The 23609-nt window shown below is 45.9% G+C and overlaps 1 protein-coding gene across 1 annotated transcript in view; it reads right to left on the bottom strand.

The window, feature by feature from the left end:
* LOC121282384 (acidic mammalian chitinase-like) overlaps positions 1-23609 on the bottom strand; it is a 118899-nt gene that overhangs the window by 80927 nt on the left and 14363 nt on the right. Inside the window, exons 3-4 of the mRNA XM_041196103.1 lie at positions 9939-9995; positions 4466-4631 (exon numbers count right to left, since the gene is read on the bottom strand). Of these exons, the coding sequence (XP_041052037.1) occupies positions 4466-4631; positions 9939-9995 (223 nt within the window). The remainder of the gene's footprint in view (positions 1-4465; positions 4632-9938; positions 9996-23609) is intronic.

The raw sequence follows: 23609 nt of genomic DNA, 5'->3' as shown, positions 1-23609 counted from the left end.
ATAAAAATGTTTCTGTATTTTCGCCTGTGTCTTTCTGTCCCCCCATTGGAATTTCATGAGCTATTCTCAGGATATCATTTCTATATCCAAATAATATGACAATCTGACGTACTTCCCTCCAGTTTTCATCTGCTGAAACTCAATACGGCCACCACTTTCTCATTAACACATTACCCTTAAAGTAATAACATTCTGGAATAGATTCTGCCTCTATTTCTGAGTAAGCTGTCTGATATTACGGTTTTATTCGTGGATCCTTTTTCTGTAACTCTGCTAATTGCCTTGAGCTAAATACCTCAGCTGCATTATCTTACATTCTTTCTTCCTGAACAATCTTATCAAAGACAGTGTCAGCCTTTTAACTTCCTGTTCCAACCTGTGAGCTTGTGATCTTCTTACCAACAATCTGGAAACAACCCAGGATGCCCGTTCTGCAACCTTTTGTTGAAAACACTTCTACAGGTGCTCAACTATCAAAGGCATCACCCACATCTGTGACCCAGCTACATCGTTACCTAAAATAAATTGAACACCTGTAATGGGCAATTTTTCCACTACTCCAACAATTACTTCACCTGTTTTCCACTTACTCTTTAAATTTACCTTCCACAATGGAATAGGTTTAGGATCTCCATGAACCCTAATTCTTATCACCTGTTCCTGCAATACTCCCTCTGAACAATAAACCACAACATTAAAGATCGACTAGCTCCTGTGTCTCTTAAAATTTTACTATCTTTACCTATTCCACCGTGTACACGTGGAAAGACTTCCCCTTCACGTACAATATTTATAAACATTTCTGCAACCTGCTCCTCTGAACTCCTTTGGGTAAATTGTGAACACACTCTCACTTCATTACTTGTCACTGAATCTTCCTGTTTTACCAGTACGCACAAACCATTGGTTTTTCCTGTGCCTGAATCTCAGAACCCACAGTACTTTTACTTCCAGACCTTTTTTGCACTTCAATAATTCCAACAGATTTTCCCTGTAATCTCTAACACGCTGAATATGTGTGTCTAACTTTATTACAATGAAAAGACCTCAATTTTCAAGTATCACTTCTACCCTCAGCACCTTCCTTTTTAGTCTGAGAGAAAACCTCCTGGAAATTTCCACCTACTCCTTTTCCCCGACTACCCACCTTCCTTTCACCTTCCCACTTTCTATCCTTCACTAATTTAAAAGAGTGATGAAAAAAGGTTTAGATCTATGAACTAACTCTCAATCATCAGCTATTTCTGCTGCTTGTCTTACCTTTTTAACCCTCTGTTCCTCCACATGAGTTCTCACTACCGAAGGAATTGAATCTTTAAATTCTTCTAAAAGAATTACTTCTCTAGAGCTGCATATGTTGTCTCTATCTTTAATGCCCATATCTACTGGTCAAAATGACTTTGTTTTACTCTCTCAAACCCGATATAATTTTCCCAGGCTGTTTTCTCATATTCCTAAATTTCTGCCTATACGCCTCAGGAGCTAACTCATATGCACTCAAAATAGCCTTTTTTTACCACATCATAATCCACTAACATTTCTTCTGACAGTGAAGCATAAACCTCACGTGCTCTACCCATTAACCTAGATTGTACAACAATGTCTAGATTTCTGGGGACATTTCATCTGTTTCACTATCTTCTCAAATGAAATAAAGAATACTTCAACATCTCTTTCTTCAAACTTAGGAAGAGCTTGCACAAATTTAAACATCTCCCCATTGGGTTTTTGGTTACTGGATTCTTCCATCATCATAACTTTCCTCAGCATCTGATGTTTCGTTTTTAAAATCCAGCTTTTTAAGTTGGTACTTTCTGTCCCTTTCCTTCATTCTTTCCTCCATTGCTAACTTTTCCCTCTGGAGATCAAATTTTCACATTTCAATTTCTTTTTGAAATAATCTCTTTTTCTTTTGCCTCCAAATTCAAGTTCTTTCAGTTCCTCTGCTTGTTCAAATTCAATCTTCCTTATTTCTAACTGAAGGCTCACTACCTCCAACTGTGACTCACCAGTGTCAGGTATCACCTCCAACTTTAAATGCAATGCTATCACTTCAACTATGTCTGCTGTCTTTACTCCTACAGGTAACCTCAACTGCAACTCTACTAACTTACCCTTAGATAATTTTTGTAACCCAATCAGAGTTATATCCTTAGATAAAAGCAAAAAAACTGCGGATGCTGGAAATCCAAAACAAAAACACAAATACCTGGAAAAACTCAGCAGGTCTGACAGCATCTGCGGAGAGGAACACAGTTAACCTTTCAAGTCCGTATGACTCTTCAACAGAACTAAGGAAAAATAGAAAAGAGGTGAAATATAAGCTGGTTTAAGGGGGGGGTGGGACAAGTAGAGCCGGATAGAGAGCCAGTGATAGGTGGAGATAACCAAAAGACATCATAGGCAAGAGGACAAAGAGGTGTTGAAGCTGGTGATATTATCTAAGGAATGTGATAATAAAGGTACAAATAGCCCTAAAAATATAAAAACAAAAAACTGCGGATGCTGGAAATCCAAAATAAAAACAGAATTACCTGGAAAAACTCAGCAGGTCTGGCAGCACGGCGGAGAAGAAAAGAGTTGACGTTTTGAGTCCTCATGACCCTTCAACAGAACTAATTTTTCTTTACAAGGAGAGGGTTGAAATATAAGCTGGTTTAAGGTTGGGGGGGGTGGGTGGGGGGGGAGAGAAGTGGAGGGGGGTGGTGTGGTTGTAGGGACAAGCAAGCAGTGATAGGAGCAGATAATCAAAAGATGTCACAGACAAAAGAACACAGGTGTTGAAGTTGGTGATATTATCTAAACGAATGTGCTAATTAAGAATGGATGGTAGGGCACTCAAGGTATAGCTCTAGTGGGGGTGGGGGGGCATAAAAGATTTAAAAATAATGGAAATAGGTGGGAAAAGAAAAATCTATATAAATTATTGGAAAAAAAACAAAAGGAAGGGGGAAGAAACAGAAAGGGGGTGGGGATGGAGGAGGGAGCTCAAGACCTAAAGTTGTTGAATTCAATATTCAATCCAGAAGGCTGTGAAGTGCCTAGTTGGAAGATGAGGTGCTGTTCCTCCAGTTTGCGTTGGGCTTCACTGGAACAATGCAGCAGGCCAAGGACAGACATGTGGGCAAGAGAGCAGGGTGGAGTGTTAAAATGGCAAGCGACAGGGAGGTTTGGGTCATTCTTGCGGACAGACCGCAGGTGTTCTGCAAAGCGGTCGCCCAGTTTATGTTTGGTCTCTCCTCTACATTGCACCCATGTACTCCGCATGTCATGGCTGCTGACCTGGGCTGCCATCTCCTCCCAAGCTGTCAGGTGCAGTGGCCTCCTCCTTCAATCTCTGGGAATGAGAGTGTCCCTGCTGGCAGCCACCTCCTCCAGGAGGACTGCAAGGCACTTGTCCTAAAACCGGGGAGCAGAATGCTGATCTGACCTGCTCTCCCGAGTGCATCTCCAGCCGCAGTAGAAGCTATAGTTCAGTCTTCAGCACGCAGAAGATATGTTCTTCCCTGGCAGCCTTCGAGGAGCTGCCTGTGCCATTTTTAAACTACTTGCTGGGTCGCCATTGGTTCCGGTGCCCAACAGGCCCCGCCCTTCCCGGTTGGGAGGTTGATCGCATGTGTGGGCCTGTTATTTCCTTTGATCCCAGGCCCGGCGATCGCGCGCATCTGCCAAGGGTAAAATTCAGGCCCTGATTTTAATCAAGCTTGCCTGGTTCTGTTTGAGAGGATCATGCTGCATTTCAGACAGCTGCCATTTTAAAGGAACATATTTCAGGCATAAGAGCTCTGGCTGCCCTAGGCCTATTTAATATTTTGAAACCATATCCTGATGATGTCATCTGTCCCACAAAACACACTGATGAAATCTGGCAGAAAGCAGTAGATGGCCAGAGGAGGAATTCCTGCTGGCTTCTGGTGGAAGAACATGTAGATGCATTTAAGGTGGCCCATGAGTTAAAATGTCCCAGGCCTCACACGGGATTTCTAACCAGCACGTACCCCGGGTAAAAATTTAGGCTAAGATCATACAATTACCCCACAAATTCTGCAGTGAAACTATTTTTTTCTGCTGTTCCATCTCTTTAGGTGTGAGTAAATTTGATATACTGACAAATCAATTGCAGGTTCAAACTTAACCCAGCTGTCATAGTATAACAAGCAATCTGGTTGCTAAATAACAAACCTAAAAATGTTAGTAGCAGATACAATTGATGATCCAATAGTGTCACTATAACACAACCGATATCACTGTTTAACTCTCTTCTGTTTTAAGTGTGGTAAAATAAAATATTAGTCATTTAACAGGATAACAATGCTGTTAGATTTCTTTTAGTCACTTTAGATGAAAATAAATCCAAGTGGAAAAAGGCAAGCGAAGTATTATTCATTTGAGGACATATAGCACTAAATAATTAATAATTATATTACTGCACATCTGTTTTAAAAGTGAAAGCTGTTTTTCTTACCACAACCAAAGTAGTGAACAGTTGTTTGCTTTCTGGCGGGTTTCCTTTAGAACCTGGATACTCCCAATCCAGATCTAAACCATCAAACTTATACTTTGTCAGAAAGTTAATCACAGACTTGATGAATGTTGCTCTGTTTGTCGGAGTAGATACCATCCTATTATAACTGAGGGAGGATCCAGAGGGGTAGGAGGAAATTAAAAATTTGATGGTGTTATTTTGGTCATATTTAGCACAATGTAAACATAAAAGTGCATGTAGCGTGGCATGTTCTATTTAAAATTCATCAGCTTGGGAGAAATTGCACATTTTATAGGAAAAACACAAACAACAAGCGCCTTTTTAATAGATGCTAATATATGGACATACAAAATAAGCAGACACTAAACTTAAGCTGGTTTAAATAAAAAGAATTATTTCTGAATCTAATAGTCTGCAATTCAACATTCCTTAAGTGTATAGCGTGGAAATTATTGCTATACATGTTTGTAGAAGCAGCTCTGTGTATAACTGGTATTCTACTATAAAATGCAGACATGCAAAATTCCAGATTTAGGCCTGGATTATCGCTCCAAGATGGGTAGCGGGAATCGGGAAATTTCCTGGCTTGCCCCGCCCGCCTAGGGAGAAACTTCTACAAATGGTGGGGGAGTTTTGCTCCAGGGGGCACAGGTACAGGCCAGACTCTGGTCCCTTGCCTTGGACGCAGTTTAGAGGCATCCACAGGAGCTGCCGAATGCTGAGGCTGGCTGTTTAAAAGGCTCACCTTGGTTCTCTGGGACGTTCTCCCAATTGTTTCGATAACATCTAGGCCCTCTGGGTGGGATTTTCCATTCTGGGGCTAAGGGCGGAGTTTTCCATACCTGCTGGCAGTGGGCGTGAAAGGTGGCAAGTGTGGACAATATGGTGCAATTGGTTTCACAATGGCGGGAAGGCAGGTCGCGATTGTCTGCTCAGCCCACCAACAGCAGGCCACTTTTCCCACCAATGGTTGTCGGGGAACTTGTTGTAATACATCAGCATATCATTAAAAGGCCATCCTGCCAGGCTCTTGGACCCCTGTCGGATTGTCCGTTCATGTCAGCGGGAAAGCACGTCGACGTGTTTTACAACAGCACACAGGCGACATGCACTTGGTGGCCTCCACTTTGGGGGAACTGGAGGTGAGTGAACAGCATCGTTCTGCAGAGCTCGCTAGTGTCACCTGTTGCTTTGCAGGCTTCAGGGGCGCCGGGGTGAAGTGCCGTCCTGCCACAGAGGTGATTGTTGTCAGGGATGGGGGATGGAGTTGGCGGGGAATGTCCGGGGTCAACTGCTGCCCAGCCTTGGAGGCAACTCTTGTTGGCAGGGAGGGGGGAGGAGGTTGGTGTGGTGTCTGGGAGCAACTGATGCCCCGCTTCGGGAGCGATTGTTGTGGGGGTGGGCAATTGCTGCCCTGGATCCCATGCACAAAAAAATTAAGGTGGGGGCATGCATTAGGGACAACTGTATTAACTAACCATTTCTCTGCAACTGAGATAGTTCAGGCGCAGCCACAGTGATGTGATTGGGTCGGGCTCCTAGGCTGCCTGCCCATGCAAGCAACGCGGAGGCACCAAAGTGCCACCAAGCGCTCCAGACCTTACCCCAACCCCTCGGCACAGACTGCAAGTCCATGAACACTTTGCTGGACTGTAGAACAGTTGGACAGCACACGTTGTACGATCTCCTCGCCAATGCTGGCCATGTAGCAGTCACTGCTGGAGGTGCTCACAGCCCCTTGCAACGTCAGCATCCTGGTTAGGAGCAGTCTCCCCCATGTCGCAGGCTGACAGGGCAGCTATGCAGCGCACTCATCTCTGGCCATCTGAGGGGTGGCCAGCACTTTCCAGGAAGCATTAACGGGCCATCAGGCAGGGCCAGGAAAGGTGCTAAGTGCACCCATGCTAACCACGCCTCTCTCTCTTTCATGCCGCAGGAGGACCACATCAGGAGCATGGAGGCTGGTGACCTAGCTGTATGGCTGATGGCCTACAGAGAGCGGAGAAGATGGAGGAGAGAGCAACTGAGGCTCCTGGCCATGCAAAGGCAGGAGCAGCAACCTTAAGAAGAAGGGGCTTCTGGGGCTCCCGCACACGCTGCCCAGAAGTGACAGCGAGCTGTAGCTGGTCAGCCAATGGCTGTGAAAATGACTGCAGCGCTCAATTTCTATGCCAGTGGCTCCTTTCAGGGCTCCACAGGTGACCTCTGTGGGATATCACAAGCCGCCACCAGCAAATGCATCCACGAGGTCACAGATGCCATCTTTTTGAAGGCATACAAACCTATGCATTTTGCCTGGGACCGTGACAGCCAGGATGCATGGGCTATTGGATTCTCCCAGATCTCGGGATTTTCACAGGTGCAGGGTGCAATTGACTGCACCTATGTGATGCTCAGATCTCCATTGCTACACACGGTAGCACATGTGCGGCTGGTATGCGACCACCAGAAACGCATCCTGCAGGTGTCTGCACAGTTTCCAGGGAGTGTGCATGACGCCTACATCCTTAGTAGGTCACAGATCCCTGGAATCTTCCAGGGTCTACATAAGCCGCAAGGATCGATCCTCAGGGACAAGAGCTAACTGTAGAGACCATGGCTGATGACACCCGTGTGGCGGCCTGTTGAGATGAAATAAAATAAAAGTCTAAATATCTATTATAGCCTTCACTATAATAAGAAAGCACATTCAAAACTTTTGAATCTTAAGTGCTTAATCCCTTATGAAGTCAAACTCCTAAGCATAACCAACATCAAATTTAGTTAACCCTTTAATGACCTCTGAGTTATCTACTGAACTGTGAGCTTAAAGCCCCTCTGCTGAGATACTTATAGGTTTTGGAAAGCAGCCAAGTATTCATAAGGAGCCCTTAGGGTAATGTCAATAAAGAGCTGTTGGGAGGAATTTTCCCATTTTTGCACTAAGTGCGGTAGTGGGCGGGTAAGACTATGTTTTACCTGCTGGCCATGATGGCTGGTTTTCATGCGGTAAGGTCCCGAGCCCGCCTCATTATTTCTGCACCCCCGGGAAACATGTCGTTTCCATGGCGAGCAGGGTCTCATTTGCCCACCCGCCATCACCCCGCCGCTGCTTCAAGCGGGGCGCCATGATTAAAGTCCAGCTGCAATCACACATCTCAGTGCTTCCAGCTCACCACTGCTGCACGGAAGACATGGCCCTCAAAGGCCAGAAGACTGCAGCCCCCAGGTTCAGCGATACATCTCTTGAGTGACTTTTGGATGCCGTGGAGGCCCGCCGGGATGTGCCCTATCCCCAATCTGGCAGCAGGATGGGCAGCAACAGCACTAACCTGGCTTGGGAGGCGGCAGCAGCAGTGGTCAGTGCCAACACCCTGCAAAAGAGGGCAGCCACCCAGTACCGCAAGAGGATGAATGATCTCCTCCGTTCCACCAGGGTAAATCGCTCATCTCATCACTCAACTCACAAATCCATTACACATCCACCGGGCCTGCATTCACTGCCAATTCAAGGGACATCACCATTCACTCTATCACACTCACCGTCATTATCCTCATCCCATCCATGGGACCACTCAAGACTCACACAGGCCAGGCGTACTTGTCATCTCTATTCATGCAGGGCAAACTGGTACACAACAAGAGAAGAGGTCACAGACTGGTGGTGGAATGCCTAAAATCCAGGTCCTCACGGGTTTTGAAAACAGAGCCATCCAGCTGGCCAGCCACGATCTGGACCGGTCCTGTACTGACGGTGAGGTCGGTGCTGCTCTACCAAGTGAGGGTCCAGCAGTGCAACATCCATCAAACAACCATGCCAAGGATGACGTGTCCTCTTTCATAGGCCACTGCCATGCACTAATTATTTCTCCTTGCTTTCTTCGGCACATCTGCCAAACAGCCGATAGAGTCCATTACCTAGGGCCTCCCATCAAGCCCTGAAGAAACCTCTGAAGAGGAATCTGGAGACACACTGTCTGAAGTCCCATTACAGTGCTCACCCCACCACCCCTCCCCACTACCAGTCACTTCAGCGGCAGGGCTGCACTTAACCCCGACCCCCCAGCGCCCCTGAAGCCTGCAAAGCAACAGGTGACCCTGGCAAGCTCTGCAGAACGTTGTTGTGCACTCACCTCCAGTTCACTCGAAGTGCAGGCCGCCAAGTGAACATCGCTTATGTGCTGTTGTGAAACACATCGGCGTGTTTTCCTGCCGACATGGACAGATGATCCAGTGGGGGTGCAAGAGTCTGGCGGGATGGCCTGATAATGATATGCTGATGTATTACAATGAGGTTCCCGACGACCGATGACAGGAAATACGGTCCACCGTTGACGGGCTGAGAGTACAATCTGGATCTGCCTTCCCGTCTTCTTGAAACCATATTGTCCGCTCACGCTACCTATCACGCGCGCCACCAGTGAGCACGGAAAATTCTAGCCATTGTAACTGCTGGAACAGTTTTTTAACTTTCAAAGACACAGGCAGCCGTTTTTTTGTTTAATTTTTAAAGGGCAGGGGATTTAAATAACTTTACATAATGACAATTCTACAAATCATATCTGCCCTTTGTATTTACGTCTAAATATTTGTGGCTCCCACATTGGATTAAGGCACTTGCTACAGCGAAAATGGTGTCTTTTAAAATTCAGTACTAAGTTCAAATGACCCTGCTGAGTTTGAACTTCTCTTGTGTGTGAGTCACACCCCTCCCCCTTTACCCTACCGGCGAAAATGAGATCTGTCGAAAATGTGGGCAGGACTTCCGAATTTGGATTCTGCTCACCATTTTGGAATGTCCATGAGTCTCCAAGACTCTGCAAAAACCTGGGCCTTAATCTTTGTTCTATGCTTTGTCAGGTGATCTCGGCAGGACAGCAATGGGGAAAGGGAATATTATTACTGGGTTCAGTAGCATTGATATTAACCTCCACCAACACCACCACAACCCCCACACCTCCGCTGACGGGCAGAAGATTGAGGTGTGGGGGTGGGAGGGTGCATTGCTACAATATCAGGACCCAGAAACCTGACCCAATTCCATCCCTTTAAATTTTAAAATGCAGAGCTCAGGCCATGGATAAATCAGGAATCAACCTCAGAGGTCCCGGCTGCTGCCAACAGCCACCAGTGTTCTCTCCTACCCAATGGCCAAGTTGTCCATTTGACCAGCAGCCAAGTGGCTCTATAATATGTTAACGAGGCACTGCTGTTAAGATTGGTAGGGCCTCCATGTCTCTGGTCTTGTCGGGTTCTTTGGCCAATTTTTCCAATTGGCTCAGTTTCTCTACTCAGTCAATCTCCTTTTATAGCTTTGCTGCTTTTTGAAAAATTCTGTGGCTCACATTTTTTGATGAATTGTATCGTGAAAATATACATACCACGTTTGTATGAAAATCTGACCATCTTTTAAGGAAATAATTTACAACACTATATTTGTTACATTTATATACTTCATTAATGCAGTTTTTACCTTCTGGAACCAAAATTCCACCCTCCAAGAGCCAGGAGCGTCTTCAAGTGAGGATTCCTATCAGAAATAAAATAATTTTTCAGGTGTCATTTTAACAACTAAGCTGAACTTCTCAATCTTGAAAACAAATATTTGTTTCAGTGGCCTAAAAAAAGCTAAACAAGAACTTTTGGAATGTAACACAGAGAACTTTGCTTAGTTACAGAGATTATTGGGGAAAATACCTGCTAATTTGATTTTCCACTTTTGTGGAAACATTAATAAATGATTCACTATCTAATGAAACAAAGTATGTTATTCCAAGTCTCCATTCTATTTCCTCTAAAGGAGATTCAGGCCTGGACTTTACTAATAAACAGTCTTTTTTGGTTTTATGTAGCAATTGAAGGAAATGGGACAGGGAGGTGTTGTTTCACTACTTTACCCTCAACATTGCCCACCTGGATTTTGTTCCTGAGTACCTCACTCTGATCTCATTTGCCCACTTTGCTCCATGTAAGTGGTGGAATTGGGAGTGGTTAAGTCCTATGTGCACTTCCCTCAGTTTCCATTACCATGCTGGACCTGGAAACAACACTACCAGAAATGTGACATAGAGAGGAGGCCATAATCCCAGGAAATGTTCCAAACTTAGGAAAAACTTTTCCCCCTGTTGGGAGGGGGAAGTGCAGGAGCAGGCGCAGGCAGGGGCGCCTCCAATCGGGGGCGCGCTGCCATTTTATGTGGGCGGGCCAATTAGGGCCCACCCAGTGTGACATCTGCCAAGAAGTGCTATGCGGTCCCTGTGCAGGTTGGGGGGAGGGAGGGGGGGAATACCCTTTGTCGGGAGTGCGCTCTTTCGCGCATACGCGTGAAAGAGTGCACTGATCTCCCTGAGGCTAACTGCTGCCTCAGGGAGATCGGCTCCAAATTAAAAATTATTAAACAAATGATAGCAAGATTCCCCTGACATGTCCCCCCATGTGACACTGTCACATGAGTTGTGACATGTCCGTAACTTTTATTGAAGCCTTTATTAAATATTTAAGAACCCTTATGAAACCTCATCCCACCTGCGGATGAGGTTTCATGCTTTTTCTTAAGCCGCCAGGGCTCCCGGCCTGCCCGCCAACATTAATGATGTTAATGACTTTTTCAATGGCCTCAATAAGCCCCAATCCATCCATGACCTCATATCTCCCTATCTTTAGCCATCTACAATCCAGCTAGATATCTGCAATCCTCCAATTTGGTCCTCGCACACATCTGATTTTAATTGTTAAAAGGTTGACAGCTATGCCATCAGCTGCCGAGGCCCTAAGCTCTGGAATTCCTGATCTATACATTTCACCTCTCTCTTTCCTCCTTTTAAGAAGCTCCTTAAAACATACCTCTTTGACCAAGCTTTTTGTCATTGTCCTAACATCTGCCTATGTGGCTCGAATTTCAGCATCCACAGTATTTTGCTTTTGTCTTTGTTTGATAATACTCTTGTGAAATGCTTTCACACTAGATAAATATGTCATGTCCATAAGACAGGAAATAACTCATAAACTGTTTAAATCAAACCTTACTTTCTGCTTATTTAAAAATGGACTTTGCTGGACCAAAAATATGGCTGCTAGGGGTCACATGATTTGCAAATTGGCTACAGTCCTGGAAACTTGCAACAGTAATTGCAAGACAAAGCTCAACCCTCATCCTTATGGAATCTCACACCTATCATTGGGTGGACTCAGTACAATCAATGAAATAAGAGAGCAGCAGCTGGTCTGTCTTCCAAGCCAGGACTTATAACAAAGAGAGAGCCATTGAAACTCGTTATATCTGCGGAGACGCTAATAACCACCATCTATCTCCTAAGGTGAACAATGGATTTTGATCAGAGGCGTAGTAACTGATTGTTACCCTGAAACTGACTAATCAATGGGCAAGATCACATGACCTAAGCTCCATTGGCTTTTGGAAAGTTTTAATGTTACTTTCCTGGACTCCCAGGGCAGTCTGCTGTTAACCATCCAGACTGTCAATACCAAACCCAGACTCTAGGCTGACAACAAAGCCTGCCTTATATTTAAACCTCCTCGAAGCCTGGTTCTGTGGAAGATTCCTGCCATCTCCTTACAGCAGAGCAAGGGTGGAATTGTCCCAGATTTGCACTAAATGTAGTAGCGGGCTGATTGCAATGGCGGATTTTCATGCCATATCGTCCCAAACTTGCTGCATTAATTATGCATTCTTGGGAAACATGTCTTTTCCATGGTGGGTGGGCTCTCATTCGCCCACCACGCCATCCCTCGCTGCTTCATCACGACGGGTGCCATATTTAAAGTCCGGCTATGCATATATCTCTCAGTGCTTCCAACTCATGATTGCTGCACAGAAGACAGGATGGCCCCGAAAAGCAAAAAGACTGCAGCCCCCAGGTTTAGTGACACATCCCTCAAGCACCTTTTCGGCGCAGTGGAGGCCCGCCATGATGTCCTCTACCCCTATTCTGGCCAGAGGATGGGCAGTGGCATCACCAATCTAGCATGTAAGGCCGTGGCAGCAGTGGTCAGCGCCAATGGCCTGCAAAAGAGGACAGCCACCCAGTGCCACTACGCAATGAATGGTCTCATCTCTTCCGCCAAGGTATGTCAACTCACACACTGACAAACCCATCACATATCCACAGGGATCTGGCACCTCAAGGGACAACACCACTAACTCTCACACACACCCTCACATCTTCATCAGGCTCATATCCTCTTGAGCTTGTGTACTCATCCCATCCATGGCTCCACTCACCACACAAACATTCCATGCAGTGCCATGCGTCCTTCTTATGCTGCCTCCATCTGTTTCCATGCAGGAGAAGCCTGCTCACATCAGGAGGCAGAGGTCCCAGATTGGAGGTGGACTGGCCCACATAAGGCCCCTCATTCATACTGAGGAGCGTGCCATCACGCTGACTGGTGAGGACGTGGACTGTGCCTGTGGCGATGATGAGGTTGGTGGCGAATACCCACCTGAGGATCCTGCACCACATCATCCCTCTCTCAACACAACTGTGAGTGCTCTCGCACCTGCTTTTCTGCTACCATGAACTAATTACCTCTACTTTGGTTCACAGGGAGCATTGCCAAGCGACCAACACCCTCAGCCAGCCAGTCCCTCAGCTCTATCCATGTCCTCACCTCTAGCCAGGAGGACACCTCCTCCATTGAAGGGCTAGAAATAAGCAGCCTGGAAGACCTGTCACAGCGCTTACCCACACCCTCTACCAGCACAAAGACACACACCTCGATGGGACCTAAATCTAGAGCAGGCCCGGGTTCACAATCTGGTTGTCACTACACGGACACATTACCGCAGCAGAAGGAGGCATGTTCAGCTGAGTTCCCCAGCATTCGGAGGACTGCTGAGGATCAGGCATTAGTGAGGCTCCGAGTCAGATGACGAGCCTCTGGATTTGGCCTTCCAACTCATCCTGGAGTCAGCAGAAGACTTGGGAACATCACGCAGAGCTGTTGGAAGTCCTCAACAGAGTGGTGTGCGAGTTGGAAGAGTGCATCCACAGTTTGTTGAAGAAGTGGTGCCTACATGTGCATGTATTAAAGTCTCCATGGGGAGGATGGCGGATCCTATTGAGACCCTGGTCCAGCAGAAGATGTGTACAGACCTGCACTCCATTGCGGGAGCCATGGGTGAGTTCCTGCAGTGGCAACGCGAGAAAGAAAGGGGGCAGCTTGATGTCCCTCCAGGTACTCTTTCTCCTCAAGGAGTCAGGCCAGGCCGCCCAGGCACCCAAAGGGAAGAGGAGCAGCACTGCTGGGTCATCCACTCAGGAATTTCAGAGGCTGTCCTCTCCTTCTGCATCCCCTTTGCCTGTGAGCCCCTCAACTTCGTCCTCTGCCACTGCAGAGGGAGGAGCGGGCCAACGAGTGATTCTGGAGGGAGAAGTGTATGTGTGGCAGGATCTTTCGAAGCCTCGTGCAAGCACTCTCCCACATACGTGGATCCTTCACGTATCACACTCACCTCAATGTCCTGAACATTTTGAATGCTGCCTGCCAGAGTTTCCTTTTGGTTGTTTATCTAAGCTGACCTACATCTCCACCCACCCAATGATCACAATCGCATCCAGCATCTGATCTCGCCCACCACGACTATCGTTTCGCTTTTGATTTAGACAGCATTGTCTGGATTTGCTTTTTTGTAAAGCCGTCTTTTCCCGTCCCCTCATCCATTTCCTTTCCCTGATCACAGTTCATCCCCCGGCATCACTTTCTGCCTCCCCTCTGTGACCTACCAGCATAAACCCTTTTCCTTCCGGGATGTCCAGGCGAACATGCACATTCCCTTCCATCCTGAAAATCCCACGATCATCCACGTGCACCCCGACCTGATCTCTTCCTTCCCACTCCCAATGTCCATGTCTGCCTCCAAGTCCCCACCAACCACCCTCGCTGTTCCTTCTACCACTAACGTTGAACCCTCACCCTCCCGCCTCACTCTGCCTTCGGTCATTCTCACCATTCCCTCATACCACGCCAGCCTCAGTTTCATCCCCAGGAGGCAGCCATGGACCCATCAGACCCCTCCCTTGCACATTCACCTCGACATCCCCCCATCCAGACCCCACCCGCATCCAGATCCCTTCTTCCCCTGGAACTCCCTCCACCCCCAGACCCCTTCCCCCAGAACCCCATCTCCCCTCTGGATTCCTTCTCCCTCAGAACCCCTTCCCTATTCTGGACCCCTCCCCCCCATTTGTCCTCTCCTCACACCCAAAATTCCCCTAACCCGCTTAGTCCCTCCCCCTCCCTGGCTCCCTCAGATACCCTTACTTCCGCCACCATTAGTCCTAACCCCGACTCCTTCCTCCAGCCTTACCTCTTCCTCCAGCCTTACTCCTTTCTCTTTCCTGACTCCCTCAGACACTCTCACCTTTCCTGCAGCTTTACTCCTTTCCCCTTCCAGACTCCTTCCTCCACCCTTACTCCCTCCCCTCTCCACAGTCCTTTCTCCCCCCGGACTCTCTCCACTTTCCGCACTCCTTCCTCGTCCCAGAGTCCCTCCCCTCTCCGTGCTCCGTCCTCTCCTGTCCGCGCTCCTTCCTCCCCCTAGACATCTTCCCCACTCTGCACTCCTTTCTTTACACCTTCCATCACCCTCCCCTTACACCTACCTCCCTAGTTGCCATCTTCTCTGTGTTACCCACTCCTCCCCTCAACCACTACCCCCTGACACCTTCATTCCCCCCCTCCCAACCTCACCCCCATGACAGTTCTTCCTCTCCCAATCAATCCTAGACCTTCTTTTCCCATCCCCTCGACCATCATCAATTGTGAGCATCAGTGGTGACTTTTCAACTTCCGTGAGCTGCTTTGCAGCAGAGCCACGTCCATGAGAATCCACTTAGCATGCCATGGATGTTCCTCCAGGATCCCGTTGCTGTCAGTGTCCAGCATCTTCTGCTCCTCCGATGTCTGCGATGTGAGCAAGGCCCTGGTGGTAAGTCCCGAATTGTGCATGTCACAGTTGTCAAGATGTGTTCTGCACCAGCATGTTTTCCTGCTGGCATGGGCAGACGATCCAGCTGGGGGGAGGGGGATGATTCCAGTGGCTGATCTTATGCTGATGTATTACAATGAGGTTCCTAACTTCCGATGGCAGGGAGTCGTAGAGACATAGAGGTCTACAACACAGAAAAAGGCCTTTTGGCCCATTGAGTCTGCACCAGACAAACAAGTACCTAACTATTCTAATCCCATTTTCCAGCACTAGGCCCATAGCCTCTTATGCCATGGCATCGCAAGTACATCCAAATACTTGTTAAATGTTAAGAGGGTTTCTGCCTCTACCACCTTTCAGGTAGTGAGTTCCAGATTCCCACCACCCTCTGGGTGAAAAAATTCTTCCTCACATCCCCTCTAAACCTCCTGCCCCTTACCTTAAATTTATGCCCCCTGGTTACTGATCCCTCCACAAAGGGGAAAGGTTCCTTCCTATCCACCCTATCTATGCCCCTCATAATTTTATACAACTCAATCATGTCCCCCCTCAATCTCCTCTGCTCCAGGGAAAATAATCCCAGTCTATCCTATCTCTCCTCATAACTAAAACTCTCCAGCCCAGGCAACATCCTGGTAAATCTCCTCTGCACTCTCTCTAAGTGCAATCACATCCTTCCCATAATGCGGATTCCAGAACTGCACGCAATACTCTAGCTGTGGCCAAACCAGTGTTTTATACAGTTCCAGCATAACCTCCCTGCTCTTATATTCTATGCCTCAGCTAATAAAGGCAAGTATCCCGTATGCCTTCTTAATCACCTTATCTACCTGTCCTGCTACCTTAAGGGACCAGTGGAAGTGCACACCAGAGTCCCTCTGATTCTCTGTACTTCCCAGGGTCTTGGCATTCATCGTGTATTCTCGTGCCTTTTTTGTCCTGCCCAAGTGCATCACCTCACACATATCCAGATTAAATTCTATTTGCCACTGATCAACCCATCTGACCAGCCTGTCTATATCCTCCTGTAATCTAAGGCTATTCTCCTCACTATTTACCACCCCACCAATTATTGTGTCATCCACTAACTGACTGATCAACCCTCCTACATTCAAATCTAAATCGTTTATATATACCACAAACAGCAAGGGACCCAACACTGATCCTTGTGGAACCCCACTGGACACAGGTCACTGGAACACAGCTTGCCATCGCCGGGCTGAGCGGATGATCCCAAACTGGTTTCATGACGTTGTGAAACCATTTTTGACCTTCTCATCATATTGTCCACTCGCCACCGAACACGCCCGACACCAGCAGGCACAGAAAGTCCTAGTCAAAGAATTTATATGGCCAGTCCAGTTCAGTTTCTGGCCAAAGGTAACCCCCAGGGTTTTGACAGGTCAATTAGATCACCTTTTAAGTTCAAGGGAACACAAAGTCTGATCTATGCAATAAAAACAGGAAATGCTGAAAATGCTCAGCAGGTCTGGCAGCATCTGTGGAGAAAGAAGCAATGTTAATGTTTCAAGTGGAATATGACCCTTCTTCAGAACTAGGGATCTGATCAAGACCTTGTACAAATGAAGCATAATTTGTTCCCCTTTGTATTCCAACCATCTTGTGATAACTGGTAACATTCCATTAGCATTTTTGATTATGTTTTATATAATAGCTTTTAGTGGTTTGTGGGAGACATCAATATCCTCTTGTTCCTCCATGTTTTAGCATTTTGCCATTTGGAAAATATTCCGATTTCTATATTTTTGATCCAAATAGGATTACCTCATATTTTCCCATACTGAACTCGATCTGCCAGCTTTGCCCACTCACTTAATCTGCCTATACCCTTTTGCAACTTCCTGACCCCACCACATACCTACTGCACCTCCTAATCTAAGGTCATCTGCAAACTTAGATATACAACTATCTAGTCCTTCAACCAAGTCATTGATAAGTAAATTGTAAAGCTGAGGTTCCAGTGTAGATCACCATTTATCATATTCAGCCAGTTGGAATACATTTCCTTTATCCCTACCTTCTGTCTCCTACCTCCCAACCAATTATCAAATTCCGATGGCTGTGATTTTTGTTAATAATCTCTTGCCTGGACCTTCTCAAATACCTTCCAGAGGTCCATATATACAACGTCCATAGATACTCTGCTTGACCTTGTTTGTTGTTTCAAAACAAAAATCAACTAGATTAGTGAGACAGGATCTACTCTTCACAATGTTATCACTGGGATGGGTGGAATGCTCAGCTTATCTATCCCCACTACTCCACAGGTCGCACTATTAGTGTAACTGTTTAATTCACTCACCAAAATGGCTGATTATTTACCTTTGCTACCGTTAGACCCAGAATAAAAGAGACTTTAATCAGGCTTCTTTCAATAAACTCAGAAAGATTAATTTATTAAAAAACAAAACCTCTCTTTTAAAACAAGTTGCAAGAATTGGTTAACACACAATTTGTAATCTGGAAGTGTAACAATCTATCACTTTTAAAATATCCCAGCACCCACACGCACAAACAAAGAGTAAACAAATAGGGTCTCTGCGGAGATTGACAGTTAAAGAAGACTTCATTAAAAAGGATAAAGATCACAGGATTTTGATGCCATCAATCTGGTGCTCCTTTGTGTGAACATGGATCACTAGTCCCAGTAGATGCCTAAAGGTTATCACCAATGGAGTTTCAGCATGGAGGAGAATAGTGACGGATCAATCTTTGGGATCTCCCTCTCATCTCAGCCTCTCGGGTTTCCATATACAGATAAGCACACTGAGGTGAGAATTACTAGCTGGATACTGATAACCACACTGTAAAGAGGTTAAAGCAGCAAGACTTCGGGAGAGAGGTTAAAACAGTGAGACTCAAGTAGGATTAAGGGTAAAATAAAAGCAAGCGTTCATATTCTATTTAGTTAAGATATGTCTGGGGTGCTCATTCCCGTGATTTGCTCATCCTGTGCTATGTGGGAAATCTTAGACGCTCCTGGTGGTCTGGATGACCATGTGTGCAGGAGGTGCCTCTGGCTGGAGCAACTTGAGCTCCAGGTTTGGACCTTGAGCAGCAGCTGGGGGCACTATGATGAATTCACGAGGCTGAGAGGTTTGAGGATAGCACGTTCAGAATGTCGTCACCCCGCAACTTAAGGAAGTGCAAGCAGATTGGGAATGGGTGACCGCCAGACAGAAGAAGGGAACCAGGCAGGTAGTGAGGAAATTCCCCGAGTGCATCCTGCTTGTAAACTGTTTTTTGGCTTTGGAAAACGGTGAGAGTGACGGTTCCTCTGTGAAGGCTAACCAGAGCCAAGGCCATGGCACTGTGGGTGGTCCAGCTGCTCAGGAGGAGGAGGAAGAAGCGTGGAAGGTCAATAGTGGTGGGGGATTTGTTAGTGAAGGGAGTACAGAGATGCTTCTGCGGCTGTAGACATGACTCCAGGATGGAATGTTGCCCCCAGGGTGCCAGGGTCAAGGATATCATGGAACGGCTGCAGAGCATTCTGAAAGGGGAAGGTGAACAGCCAGAGGTTGTTGGGACCAATGACAATGGAAGAGAGAGAAGTGAGGTCCTGTAAGCAGACTTTAGGGAGTTAGGTAGGAAGTTGAAAAGTAGGACTTCAAAGGCAGTAATCTCCAGATTACTCCCGGTGCCAAGCGGTAGTGAGTATAGGAACAGAAGGATGGAAAGATGGTGCAGGAGGAAGGGCTTTAGATTCCTGGGGTTGGGACTGTTTATGGGGGAGGTGGGACCTGTACAAGTTGGACATGTTGCATCTGAAGGATTGGGACCAATCCCCTTGCAGGGAGGTTTGCTAATGCTATTGGGGTGGATTTAAACTAAATTGGCAGGGGGATGGGATCCTGAAAAGTAGTTCAGAGGGAAGAGAAACTGAGATGGAATTAGAAGTTAAAACACTAGTAAGTGAGTCTGGAGGGCAGAGTAAACATAGGCTAGACAAGAAAGAAGTGAGTTTAGCAAGGCTAAATGGAATATATTTTAATGCAAGGAGCTTGAGGAATAAGACAGATGAGCTGAGGGCACAGATAGGCAAGTGGGAATATGATTTCATAGCAATGGCTGAGATTTGGTTAAAAGAAGGGCGGGATTGATAACTTAACATTCCTGGTTATAGGGCATTCAGACGGGATAGAGAGGGGGATAGAACAGGAGGGGGCTCAAAATATTGATCAAGGAATCAATTATAGCAGTGAGGAGGGATGATATCTTGGAAGGATCATCAAATGAAGCCATATGGGTAGAGTAAAAAACACAAAAGCGGCAAACATGATGTTGGGTGTGTACTATAGGCCCCTAAACAGTCAGGGAAAGATAGAGGATCAAATATGCAATCAAATTTCAGAATAATTAGGCAGTAATAGTAGGAGATTTTAACTACCCAAATATTAACTGGGATAGCTTTAGGATGCGAGGTAGGGAGGGAGCAAGTTTCTTAAGTTGCATCCAGGAGAACTTTTTTAGCCAGTACGTAGAAGCCCAACAAGGGAAGAGGCAGTTCTGGACCTAATATTCAGAAATGGGCCTGGGCAGGTGGAAGGTTTTCAGTAGGGGAGCATCTTGGAGATAGTGACCATAACTCAGTTTGATTTAGGACAGTTATGGAAAAGGATAAGGTTGGGCAGAAATAGAAGCTCTAAACTGGGGAAAGGCTAATTTTACTATGGTGAGATACAATTTGGCCCGAGTGGACTGGGAGCAGCTACTTGCAGATAAAACTGTGTTTGAGCAGTGGGAAGCATTCAAGGAGGTCCACATACAGATTACCTGTATGGTCCCTAATTGGCCCAACTCTTTCCCTAGTTATTCTCTTGCTCTTTATATATTTAAAAAACCCCTTTAGCTTTTCCTTTATTCTACCACCAATGCTTTCTCATGCACTCTCTTAGCATACAATATGTTCCTGTAAAGACAAAGACAAAGAGGGGGACTAAGTCTGGAGAACCCTGGATGTCAAGGGACATAAAGGTTAAGATTAAGGAAAAAAGAGAAGTTTATGGTAGATACCAAGGGCTCAATACGGCAGAGTCCCTAGAGGAGTATAAAAAATGCAGGGGGGGGAACTTAAAAAGGAAATTAGGAAAGCTAAGAGAGTGCATGAGAAAGCATTGGTGGGTAGAATATAGGAAAACCCAAAGGGGTTTTTTAAATATATAAAGAGCAAGAGAATAACTAGGGAAAGATTTGGGCCAATTAGGGACCATACTGGTAATCTGTGTGTGGACCAGAAGACGTGGGTACAGCCCTCAATGAATACTTTGCGTCGGTCTTCACAATGGAAACAGATAACGCAGGTATAGACTTCAAGGGGCCCTGGCAGTAATTTTCAAATCCTCTCTGGCCACTGGTGAGGTGCCAGAGGACTGGAGGACTGCTAACTTTGTCCCATTATTAATAAAGGGAGTAAGGGATAAACCAGGAAATTACAAGCCAGTCAGTCTAACCTCAATGGTGGAGAAGTTAACTGAAGGAATTCTGAGGGACAGAATATATCTTCACTTGGAGAGACATGGATCAATCAGGGATAGTCAGCATGAATTTGTTAAGGGAAGGTCATATTTGACAAATTAGATTGAATTTTTTGAGCAAGTAACCAGAAGTGTTGATGAGGGTAACGCATTTGATGTGGTCTACATGGACTTTAGCAAGGCTTTTGATAAGGTCCCGCATGGCAGATTAGTCAAGAAAGTAAGAGCCCATGGGATCCAAGGTAAAGTGGCATGTTGGATCCTAAACTGGCTGAGAGCAGGAAGCAGAGGGTGATGGTAGAGGAATGTTTCTGTGACTGGAAATCTGTTTCCAGTGGGGTTCCACAGGGCTCAGTGCTAGGGCCCTTGCTGTTTGTGGTGTACATAAATGATTTGGACTTCAATGTAGGGAGTATGATCAAGAAGTTTGCGGATGACACAAAAATTGGTAGGGTGGTAAATAGTGAGGAGGATAGCTGTAAACTGCAGGAGGAAATCAATGGACTGGTCAGGTGGGCAGAGCAGTGGTAAATGGTATTCAACCCGGAAAGGTGTGAGGTAATGCACTTTGGGAGGGCTAACAAGGCAAGGCATTACACTATGAAGAGTAGGTCCTGGGAAGTACTGAAGATCAGAGGGACCCTGAGGGCAGCAGGGCAGGTAGATAAGGTGGCTAAGAAGGCATAAATGGTGCTTGCCTTTGTTAGCCGAGGCATAGGATACAACAGTAGGGAGGTTATGCTGGAACTGTACAAAACACTGGTTAGGCCACAACTGGAGTACTGTATGCAGTTCTGGTCACCACATTATACGAAGGATGTGATTGTAGTGGAGAGGGTGCAGAGAAGATTTACCATAATGCTACCTGTGCTGGAGGGTCTGAGCTATGAGGAAAGATTGGATAGGCTGGGGTTGTTTTCCTTGGAGCTGCGAAGGTTGAGAGGGGACCTGATAAAGGTGTATAAGATTATGAGGGGCATAGATAGGGTGGATGGGAAGGCACTTTTTCCATTAGTAGAGGGGTCAATAACCAGGGGGCATAGATTTAAGGTAAGAGGTAGAAGGCTAAGGGGGGAGCTGAGGAGAAATTTTTTCACCCAGACAGTGGTGGTGGTCTGGAACTCACTGTTTGACAGGGTGGTTGAGTCAGAAACTCTCATAACATTTAAAATTATTTAGGTATTCACTTGCATTGACATAACCTCCAGGGCTATGGGCCAAATGGCCTTCTGTGCTGAAAGCATCTATGAGTCTATTTCAGGCAAGGTAAGGAGAGCACAGGTTGGGCAGCTTTCTCCTCAGTTTATTCCCAACTGAGTTCAAAAAACCAAGTTCAAAATCTAAAACTCATCTCTGTCAGATGATTTCCAGTAAATCACTAGGGCCTTTGCCTTTCAAACAGTTTTTCCCATCAAGTGAAGTAATTGCAGTTCAAATAAGCAAAAAGTTCTCCTCAAAGGCTTTGCTGGTCATTTGGCTGAAGTCATTTGGTTTCTTAGAAAAAGCATGCTTGCTCACAGTCCAAGGTGAACTTATGACCTTTTAAAAAAAAATCCAGGTCAGCTCCCACGTGTCCAAATAATAGAATGTCCTTCCAAATTTTAAAGGAAGGTTCTTGAAGATATGGTTCTAATAACAAATCCATCTATTGATGCGCTCATTTTAATTCAAATGCTCAGTCACTCTTTTCCCTCTTGCTTTCATATAGCACTTGTTTCCAAACAATGCTGTCCTTAGGAGATGGAATGATGATGATCATCTTTCTTCTTGTTCTACAGAAAGACTAAATAAAAGAATTGGGATTGGAATGAGCCTCTTTCTCAGTTTCTTGAACAATCAGCTCAAGCTAGTTGGATTTCTGGCTCAATCACAATGTCTTCATTTCTGTTACAGGTTTTCTCCTCCCATGATGGGGAATAATATGCCTCTCCTGCTCCTTACAGCCCCCAGCAGCACATCAAGGGAGAAATTAGACTGCAACCTTTGAATGTCTCAAATCCATTGTTGAAAATGTTCCTCTTTTGCTCAAGTCTAACTTGTTCAAATTGCATCGTTTGTTTGGTCCTTAAAGTTGTGATTGTGCCATGCAGGTCTTCATCAAGCTTGCTTCCACACATTGAATGCCAAACCCGGAAATAAAATTATAATGAAATGGCTCAGTTAAAAGGCCACTAACACTTGTGCCGAACATATTTCAGTGCTTTCCAAATGATATCAAGTAGCACTTTCCCCCAACCCCTCTCTCCAACGAGCTCCCAGTGCATCTCCCAATTTATTATGGGGCCAATGATGCCATGCAACACTTGAATGCTTATAGAGGAAGGATTTGGGCAATAATGATTGCATGACTATGGGGAGACTTTTCTATACCTCCCTATGAGAGCTAGAACAATTGGCAATATGTTCTATATTGCACAACACTCTCTACACGAGCCCTAGCACTAAAGATCCATAAAGGGAATAAGAAAAGATAGAGCACAAGAACAAGGCAAGAGTGGCAAACAACCAGACACAAATCATTCCAGACTGACAACGAGGAGCAGAAAGGAACTTACTACAGGCTCTATTACCCTTTGGATGACAACAATCTGTTTATTTCTATCCTCCCAATTCTTATCTTGTGGGAATCATCCTCTGTGATCTGAAACCTTAGTATCATAGGGCCAGATTTTCTGAGGAGTGGCAATCATCATTGGAT

The sequence above is a fragment of the Carcharodon carcharias genome, chromosome 9, assembly GCF_017639515.1.
Source record: "Carcharodon carcharias isolate sCarCar2 chromosome 9, sCarCar2.pri, whole genome shotgun sequence".
In the NCBI taxonomy this organism is placed as follows: Eukaryota; Metazoa; Chordata; class Chondrichthyes; order Lamniformes; family Lamnidae; genus Carcharodon; species Carcharodon carcharias.
Note: the sequence above shows the minus strand (reverse complement) of the source record. Positions and strands in the feature narration are given on the sequence as shown.